Source organism: Carassius carassius, chromosome 38, assembly GCF_963082965.1.
Source record: "Carassius carassius chromosome 38, fCarCar2.1, whole genome shotgun sequence".
Taxonomy (NCBI): Eukaryota; Metazoa; Chordata; class Actinopteri; order Cypriniformes; family Cyprinidae; genus Carassius; species Carassius carassius.
Genome location: NC_081792.1, coordinates 21,968,034 through 21,978,289, shown reverse-complemented (window position 1 = coordinate 21,978,289; position 10,256 = coordinate 21,968,034). Strand labels below are relative to the sequence as shown.

The window sequence follows — 10,256 nt, the reverse complement described above, 5'->3', positions numbered from 1 at the left end:
CCATCCACCTACATTATAAGACTGACAGACTGCAATGGTTTGAGTTAAAAATCTTCGTTTGTGTTCTACTGTAGAAACAAAGTCACCTACATCTTGGATGCCCTGGGGGTAAGCAGATAAACATCTTTTTTTTTTGGGGGGGGGGGGGGGGGGGGTGAACTATCCCTTTAAAGAATTACAACTAATTTCACCATCTCATTTTGTGAGCATAAAAGCATGGGATTATGATCAAAATCATAGCTCTCAATGATAAATGGTAATGCAAATAATACAAATTCTTCCAAGTTTTCAGCTGACCTGTTTTTTTTTTCAAACCACCAACATCGGGAGAAAACTAAGGTAGATCATAATATGCGAACAGCACTCGCATTCAGTTCAAATAGAATGTTTTCATATTATAAAAGGTTTATGATTTTGATAAGTGGTTAAAAAAATTATACCACTAAGAGGAGCGGTCATCGTGTGGACTTCCATCTGAGTTCTCAGTCTCTCCCTCTGATATAGCCTGCATTGGGGCAGTGTACAGCCGACTCCGTGTGCTATAGCGACTGCTATTTGCTGCAGGTGGAATTCTGGAACGTCCCTGTCTGGAGGCAGCTGACATGGTAAGTGTTTTTGGGGAGAATCCTTCACTGTTGGCCTTAGGGAACTGGCTTAGAAGTGGATCGCCACTGCTAGTGGAATCCTGTAGGAGTAAGGAGGGCTCCTCTGGGTGCCTTGCAGCCTCTAATAGCAGCTCTCCTTGAGTCTTGGGTGTGATGGGGCTCTTAAGGATCTCCGTAGCAGACATGCGGTAACTCGTGTCTGAGCGACTACCCTTCTTTAGCAGCAGGAGTTTGAACTCCTCACTGGATGTACTGGACTTTTTGGCACTCCTGTAGATGGGTCCTGGGGCTCGTTGGGAGCTGTTTGAAGGGATTGAGGCAGCTGGGGTGACCAGGCATACAGTAGGGTTGCTGACAGGGGCGGTTGCAGGTGCTACACCAGGGCGGCTTTTTCCACTCATCTCCCCGGAGTCTTTACGTCCCAGCACTTTCCTTTTAGATCTGAAATAATTTGTTTGACAGTGTATTTCATCACATAAAGATACACTTCCTGTAGTCCAATGATATCAACAAAACCGTAAAACATATAGAACATGAGACTGAGACACAAAATGGTGCAGTGGAATGTAAAACAATTGTGGTTACCTGTGTATCATGGCAAACAGATCTTCAGTTGTGCGTAGTTTGTTGGGGGATGGGAAAACATCATCATCATCAGGTTTAGAGTCATCAGTCAAAGAAGAGGTTGAATTGTCACTGGGAGTTGATTCTGTCAACATGCAAAGCATTTATACAACAAGTTGCATGGAGTTTGTTTTGTCATGTAACTACTGTACAGTATGTAAGACACTTGAGAAGCTAATTTAAAACACTGACAGAAAAAACAAGGTATGTTTACTGTACTAGTTATCATTAACTACAGCCATGGTACAATAAACCAATCACATTTGTTAAAGGGGTAGTTCACCCAAAAATGAAAATTATGTCATTAATGACTCACCCTCATGTCGTTCCAAACCCGTAAGACCACCATCTTCGGAACACAGTTTAGATATTTTAGATTTAGTCCGAGAACTTTCTGTCCCTCCATTGAAAATGTGTGTATGGTATACTCTCCATGTCCAGAAAGGTAATAAAAACAATCCAATAAGCATTAATCCACAAATGACTTAAGCTGTGAACTTTTTTAACGTGGTTGACACTCCCTCTGAGTTAAAATAAACCAATATCCCGGAATATGAACTGCTGTGAAGAGAGAACTGAAGATGAACACCGAGCCGAGCCAGATAACGAACGAAAGATTAACTCGTTCTCGAGTCAAGAACTGGTTGCATCGGTTTTTTGGATCACCAGTAGTGTTGGGAAGTTCTGTTCTTTTCCGTGAATCGGTTCTTTCGGACAGTTCGATTCAATAAACCAGTTGAAGAAAAACGGTTCACCGTTCCTTTTGCAATCGACGTAATGACATCATTGGCGATGATTGCCCTTCATTCAAGCCTTCGGTTTACCCACGCTCATAACATTAGCATAGAATCACTTCAGAATCAATCACCAAAAGAACCAGTTCGATTCAGACGCGCTGTGTGTCAGTCGGCTTCACACTGAATCATGCATGCGCAGTATCATCAGCTCCTCGGTTCTTGAATCGGACGTGTCCGACAGAAACGGTTCTTAACTCGAGAACTAGTCAATCTTTCGTTCGATATCTGGCTCGGCTCGGTGTTCATCTTCAGTTCTCTCTTCACAGCAGTTCAGTCAGTGTACTGTTTGAGTGTACTGTTAAATGAATTATTCCGGGATTTTGGTTTGTTTTAACTCAGAGGGAGTGTCAGCCACGTTAAAAAAGTTCACAGCTTAAGTAATTTGTGGATTAATGCTTATTGGAGACGCAAACCGTTTCAAATGATTCAGTTCTATTCTGTGAACTGGTTCAAGAAGAACCGGTTAAATCAAATGATTCTTTTGCGAAACGGATATCACTACACTTGAACACGCTCACAACAGACCCGGTAGAGGAGACAATGCTGAATAAAGTCGTTTTTGTTATTTTTGGACCAAAATGTATTTTCGATGCTTCAACAAATTCTAACTGACCCTTTGATGTCACATGGGACTACTTTGATGATGTTTTTATTACCTATCTGGACATGGACAGTATACCGTACATACATTTTCAATGGAGGGACAGAAACCTCTCGGACTAAATCTAAAATATCTTAAACTGTGTTCCGAAGATGAACGGAGGTCTTACGGGTTTGGAACGACCTGAGGGTGAGTCACTAATGAAACAATTTTTTTATTTTTGGGTGAACTATCCCTTCAAGTAGTTTTTTTTACAGGACAATTACCCTTGCTGAAGTAGTCCTCTGTGTCCGGAGTTGACCCTTCTTCCCTTATGTCCTTTGAGGCACTTCTGGTTGTGACACCTGATCTCTCATAATCCTCATCTCGGTCCTGTACATCGCTGATTGTGTAAGTGTGCGATGCCTCTTGAGTTGAAACAGGCACTTTGTCAGGACTATTGCACAGTACAAAATTGCTCCTCTGTATTTCACTGTAAGCAGGGGGTAGCATTGTGCTGGCCAAACATACAGGATGTGCTGAAGGGTCTGGCCGCAATAGTTGATTTAGATCTTGTTTTAGTCTCTCTGGTGACAATGTCAGTTGCACATCTGGATACATTCTGCTGTCTTGTTCTTGCTCAGGACTTTGAGATGACCTTGTCAAAGAATCTTCTTTTTCAGGAGCAGGATCTACAGGAGTTCTGAAAGCAGTCATTGCCCAGTAAGTACCAGGACCAAGCCTTTCCTGTCTTACTTTCACTTCCTCCTGGGGAAGAACAATGTTTGGTGGAACCTGTGATTCACAGAGCAGTACCACAGGGGGTTTGTAGGCTGGTGGTTTCCTGGTGTGCCTGTTGCTAGAGGATGGGGCATCAGTTATTATTGTGGGACACTTGGGACGAGTTACTGGATTTGCATTGGCCAGATCATACCCTTGTTTTCCTTCAGCTGTTCTACAAATAGATCGCAGTTGAACTGATCTAAGAACAGTTGGAGTGATGGCCAAATGGGCTGAGCTGGTTACTGTGCTTGTTGCACTTTCTGAAGTAGAAGCTGCAGATGCAGTGCGAGCTTCTGCAGCAGTAGAAGCAGCTGCATTGCGAGCTTCTGCAGCAGCAGCTGCAGCTATGGCGGCTTTCTGCTTATTCTGGTGTAGGATGTGCATCTGATTTCTGTGGGGAAAGTGCTTGCTGTGAAGAGCACTTAGGTCGAGGTGACTGGGCGGTATGGCATGGAAGTCAGTTTCCCTCCTGGGGGAAATGCCTGGGTTTCGGACTGAAAGCTGTGGCTGTTGTAGGGAACAAAGTGAGGACTTCCTTTCAGGGACTTTCGGTTTCCTTTTGCCACTGGTTGGAGAAAGGGGCCCTGGGAAGAAAGCTGAAGGGAAGGAAGATGTAGGTGTTTCAGATTGACTAGAATATCCACTGGAAGGGGATGCCAAGCCTACCAGCTTTTCGGGGGAAGCTAGCTTGAACTCACCTTCAGGTGGAGGAAGAGTTGGGGAAGTAGGTCTGGACCTGGGTTCACAGGCTTGCATCTCTGCACTTTCTGGTAACTTGATGCATTCAATAACAGCTGTACCCGTAGCACTGCTAGAGTGAGACAGAGACCGGTATGGATCATTTGATTCCAAGTCATTGTGGAGCCAGAGGTCTGCATAGTCTGCTTGCACAGCACCTTCGTCCTTGAATGAATGTGTGTCTGAGGAACTGAATGGAGAGGAGCAGTCAAGTATGTCCCTGACATTCTCCACTCCCCATGCGCCAAGTGACTCAAGACCTGGAGTCTCAAGGTGCCCTGCAGAACCAGCCAAATCCAGCTGCAATTTCATCTCTCTGGAAGACAAGGGCAGCGGCAACTCACAAGTAATCTTTGGTTCGTTCTGTTCTAGAATATTCACACCATTGCTTGTTTCCTTTAAAGAAGAGCTACGTTTTGGTGGTGGTGGCTTGGCCTTTGTTTTTTTTAAGGAGAAACATGGTCTGCCTAGTGTCTTCATGGCTCTGTACTCTGACTGAGGGAATTCACCCATGCCAGTTGCTACATTTCCACTTGGGCCACAGTCAGGGTCAATGGCTGCATAGTTGTAGTAGCTTCTGCTATTCTTAACACCACCGTCAAAGTGCATGGAGGAATAGAATCCTTCAGTGTCAACGATGTAGTGCATCTCAGATTTCATAGCAGATACTTGGTCATTGAAGCTCTCGTAAGTTTCTCCACTAGAATAACTGGGGCAGCTGATGCCACTCTCATCCTCTCTGGAATGCTTTGGGCTGAAGTCTTGGGGGCAGGGCTGATCTTGCTGGTCCTGAGCGCAGTTCCACTCACCATCACTAGCAGTGCTAACCCCTGCATCATCCATCTGATCAGTGGCTGATGAGGTAAAAGAATTAGATCGTTGCCCCTGTCCTTGTGGCTTGTCAATGTGGTAGGGATCAATTATGAAGCCAGTGGTGTCATCAATGACATGGGACCCAGTATTGAGGGAGAGTTCTGAATCACAGTGTGAGGATCCAGTCAGGGGAGGAGAGGCAGCAGGTGGTAGAGTTTCAGATGTCTGTGATGGGCAAGTGGAACTGCTTCCACTCCAGTTGCCACTTGAGGACTGGTGATCCTCTTTATGGTCCATCTGGCTGCCAAGCACTCCTGCAGTGGAGGCAGAGTGGATGGGGCTGCTGAAAGTATCAGAGCTGGAGGAAATTTCACAGCTCCCCATGTCAACTTTGCGTGGGAGCCTGGATCTGCCTCTTTCAATCCATGTGTGGTCAGGGCTCTCTGGATGTTGCATATGCTTGAGACTTCCAAACTGTAGCTCTGGCATGGCCTGGTCATCAGTACTTTCTTCCTCATCCTTTGGAAATCTCTGTCCTGGACCAGGTAGGAAGTCTTCAGTTTCATATGGAGAGAGTTCTTCATCTTCCTCTTCATCATCGTCATCATCATCATCATCATCATCATCATCACTGTCATCTTGATCCTCACCCAGAAGCCGACCACCCTCACGTGGTAGGCTTCTAGAACGAACACGAGTGGCTGATGCTGCAGCATACACATTATCAGAGTGATCTGGCAGGGAAGTGATGTTTCCAGTGGAGTGTGAGAGAGAAGCTGGAATTCCCTGACCCCTCTGGGCACGGATACGCCTCCGGGATGGAGCTGCAATCAAGAAGTCATCTGTCTGACAGCCAGAGTCCTTGGTGTGCAATACTCGGCCACTTAGGGAGAGCTCCTCATGCCATAGTGACTTGTGTGGGTTGGCATGGATGATAACTGTTCTCTCTCTAGCCACAGGTGATTCATCCGAATCTACAAGTAAATCAGAAAACCAATAATTAAACTAAAGCTATATGAGGATAACATAAAAAAGTGATATGCAGATGTCAAATGAACAGTTTCTTTAATGAACTTGAGCTTTAGATGGAAATAATCAGCTAGCCATACCCATGTCTTGTTGAACACGTTTGGGGATGCCAGTTATCGTTTTTCGCCTCCTGAGTTTTCGACGTCTCTGTAGAACCGAATGTGAGTGAACAAGAGAGCAGTGAGCACTGGCATCTCTGTCAAATCCAACACCTGTGAAGAAAAATAACACAGATCCTCAGAACTAGTTAAGCATATGCCATAGATTCCCTTAGTGGGAATAAAAGTTGGTGATTTGTTCCACAATATCAAATTATTTTGGTCTTTGATGCATTAATTTTACATATATATTGTTATAATATATTTTACAATATACTGTTGGTGTTTTTAGTTTATATTGAATCTGAAGTACTGTTGCTTACCAGAAACATTTATTGGAATTATACAGGATGAAATTACTTGAGAGTCATTCTTTATTTTCTCTTCTGTCGTGGGAAGAGGCAGGGCTTTGGACCAGTTGGTCTGTTTGTCCAAGGTGGTAGGTACATTGGGAACAGGACATTTAGGCCTATGGCTCATCACTAGCAATGGCAATTCACCATCTGTTTCTGTGTTGGTTCCAGCCTAATATGGGATGATGTTAGAAATGTTACTGTTGCTGTATTCAGAACAAGACTGATGATTTAAGATTTTAATCCAAATACACAGACTGCAAACACACTGTTGAATGTAAAGATACAATTTTATCTAGAAGATCACAAGTTTTATACAGTGGCCCCAAAAACCATCAGACACTTTTGGAGTCACACTTAATGTACTGTATGAATTCCACTGCACTAGAAATATACAACAAATATACAAAATATCAAACCATGTGGCAACTGATGGTTAAAGGGACAAGCAACTGTTTGGTTCTCTACTGTACATTCTTCAAAATATCTTATTTTCCATTCAACACAAGGAAAGAACTCATACAGGTTTGGAACAAGTGAAGTGTGAGTAAATGATGACAGAATATTCAATTTTGGGTAAGCTTCCCTTTAATCCCCCCCCTCAAAACTAACTTAGATATCAAATTAAGACATTCATACAGTACATTTGAATGATGTTTAAGTGTCCAAATACTCATTGGGACCAACTGTATTAAGTATAGGCATGGGCCGGTATGTGATTTAGACGGTATGATGACCTCAATCAAAAATATCACGGTTTTACTTTACCACGGTATTGCAAATACAACTTTTTATTCATTGAACAAAATATATTTTTATTTAATCTGCATTTTAATCATGATCCACAAAGATGCTACATGTAGCATCAACCGTTTCTGATTTAAATTAAATAGTGTAATTTAATAATAACCAAATCTGCTGTCAAAACAGAATATTCTGACTAGATTTGTGAAATTATACTACATAAACAATTTCTGCACGAAACTGAAACAGCAGAGGGGTTGAATGAAAATGCTAATTCACTCTCTTACACCAGGCGACGATTATGGAACAGCACCGAAACAGCGTTTCCTTGGTTATCTCTGTAAACAAACACTATTATTTTCTCCTCTTTGCATCCGTCTTCAGTGTCTCATGCCTCTGTTGACGGCCATTTACAGACTTCGTAATTTTCCACACAAATTACATTTTGGAAAAATTATTGCAGTGCAGTAGGAAGGGTCATGTTACTCTCTACGCTGCAAACAACCTGAGGGATTCCTACTAGAGCTTAGATCGGGCCCAACAAATCAAGCCCGACCCGACCCTACCCGAGCCCAAGCACGTTGTGTCCGAGCCCGGCCCGGCCCGACACATTCACTGTAATTATGAGCCCGAGCCCGATTTAAACCCGACCATTTTTAATATGTGGGCCATTATAACCAGGGGCGGCGCCAGAAAAAAGGTTTTTTTTTTTGTTTTTTTTTACCGCAGGTGCTGCTGTGCTAGATCATTTAGGCTACGGGGGAGCTGTGCAGTTATGTATATATATATATATATATATATATATATATATATGTTCCGCATTTAATGCACGAGACAAAGCCAACACATATGTTGTCACTCCCCACGACAAGTTTAAAATGTTTCCATACCTCCGATTTTCCTCCAGACTTGCTCAAACTTAATTCTCCTGTTTTAATTTTTTTCTTTGCTTCTTCAAGCTCTATGTTGCACTTATTCTACTGAATAGTACAGCACGCACAGCAGGTGTGATGCATCACGCATGCGGGACTGCGAGTGGACGAGACGCTGCGCATGACACGTGACGTGCTTTATCAAGGGCCCGACCCAACCCGGCCCGAGGACGGTGGCGGGAAATATCGGCCCGGCCCGCGGGTCGGGTCGGGTCGGGCTCGGGCTCAGGCTCAGGCAGAGAATCTAAGCTCTAATTCCTACACTCTTAGTCTTTGACAAGACATAAAAAACAATGTATACCGCAAGAAAGGTTTAACAGGAAATTTTTGTGGTTTTGAAACCGTGACATTTTCAAATCACGGTATACCTTGAAACCGGTAATCGGCCCATACCTAATTAAGTAGACATCTACATACATACATGTATTGCCAAAATCCCATTTTTCTGTATTGATGAGAAATGCAGCATTGGTTATGAGGCAGAAGACACAAGAGAATGAAGGAGAATAAATAAATAAAAGAATCAAACACAGGCAAAGAGATAGCATGATTTTTTTTTCCATGGTTGCATGCAGAAGTACTGGTGCAGTAGTGGAGTAGTATTCAATGTCAAGCAAGAACTAGAAGAAATGGTCTTACTATATCACATCAGATACAGATATTTTAATACATTTATTATGTATCACATTAGTTGTTCCAGATAATACTGAGCTGCCCAACTTAACATATTGCCATTTAACAAATGGTATAAATGATTTACACAGTAGCATATTCCTTAACTGATTCTACTTATAAATACAAACACATCCTTATAGAGTACTTTACTTTATTATCAACAGGATTTACTCTGATGATGTTATCAGCAATACCAAATATAAATCTTTGCAGATGTTTTGCAAAAGGTACAGCAAACTGGCTTAAAATCCACGAACAGACATGAAATATTTACATCTGGAGAAAGTCTTCGTTCTATCCTACACATTAAAACAATGAGAAACAGAAATGGTTCGGAGTAAAGAGTGAACAAGCACTCTTTAATGTGGAAAAATACCTTTCTAATCCAGGAAATGAAGTAACAACACTGAACAGGGGAGGAGGAACGGGAGCGCTGATACTAAAATTTAAAGATGGAAAACATAACCAAACAAATAGCAAACAAATGTACTTGTTAAATCGAAATAAATGTCTAATGCAATGTTTCTGTGGTGTCCATGGAGTGCACATGCTGTCAGGGAACAGGGGTGACATGCACACACAAAACAACATAGACATGCTCTCTTTTGGAACTGTTTTCCAAAACCTTGAACCACTGAGATGTATGTGGTTCAACTCTCCAACATACATGCTGAAATGAATGGCCAAATTTTTTCATGGAGAAGGAATTGACTACATTTTATTGTTATGGAAGGATTTGAATCAATCTGGCACCCATCCAATGGTCTTGGTACCTGTACTTAAAAATAAAAGTTAGATCAGGAGTTCTGTTTTCACATGTCAAAAAATTATGTAATTTACCTTTCTGAGGACGGGTTTGAATTCAGCCTCTTTGGCTGGTCTCTCCTGCAGCAGTTAAATGCAATAAACAAAACCAATAAAGATCCAAGAAAAAATTTAACCACCTTTAAAAACTCATGTTGCAGCCCATTTTACTCTTGTGCATTTTACCTTATAAAAAAATAAATAAAGATGTAAAACAGAAAGCATGTATAATACGACAAAACTAATTATAAATAACAAATTCATTCAAAACACTCAGCACACTGGAGAAACTGTTTTATATTTTATTGCTCTATGGCAACATTATGTTGTCAAGCCAACTTCTGTATTTTTCTAAACAACTCATAGTAGATACAGATCAGTTGTTGGTCAGCTTATAAATTAAACCAATATGTCAGAATGACAATCAAGTCTCCTCTGATGTTTTGTATTTTTTTTCTTTCCTTCACATGATTCCATCTCTCTATCTGAAATATCTTTGTTGGTTCATTATTATGGAGGGTTACTATGATGACAAGGAAGATCGTTTTTCTTTTAAGAATTCCCGGCATACTGAGCATTTTGACTTAAGTAGCATTTTACACTGTGCACTGACACTTTAAAGGGGTCATCAGATGCCATTTTCAACAAGTTGCTATGATTCTTTAGGGTGTTAATGAAAAG

At 41.9% G+C, this 10,256-nt stretch overlaps 1 protein-coding gene across 1 annotated transcript in view; it reads right to left on the bottom strand.

Moving 5' to 3' along the window:
* Positions 1–306: 306 nt before the first annotated feature.
* LOC132119566 (actin remodeling regulator NHS-like) overlaps positions 307–10,256 on the bottom strand; it is a 47,802-nt gene continuing 37,852 nt past the window's right edge. The window contains exons 5-10 of the mRNA XM_059529631.1: positions 9,612–9,656; positions 6,391–6,592; positions 6,050–6,181; positions 2,894–5,914; positions 1,191–1,314; positions 307–1,046 (exon numbers count right to left, since the gene is read on the bottom strand). Coding sequence (XP_059385614.1) covers positions 443–1,046; positions 1,191–1,314; positions 2,894–5,914; positions 6,050–6,181; positions 6,391–6,592; positions 9,612–9,656 — 4,128 coding nt within the window. The 3' untranslated portion in view covers positions 307–442. The remainder of the gene's footprint in view (positions 1,047–1,190; positions 1,315–2,893; positions 5,915–6,049; positions 6,182–6,390; positions 6,593–9,611; positions 9,657–10,256) is intronic.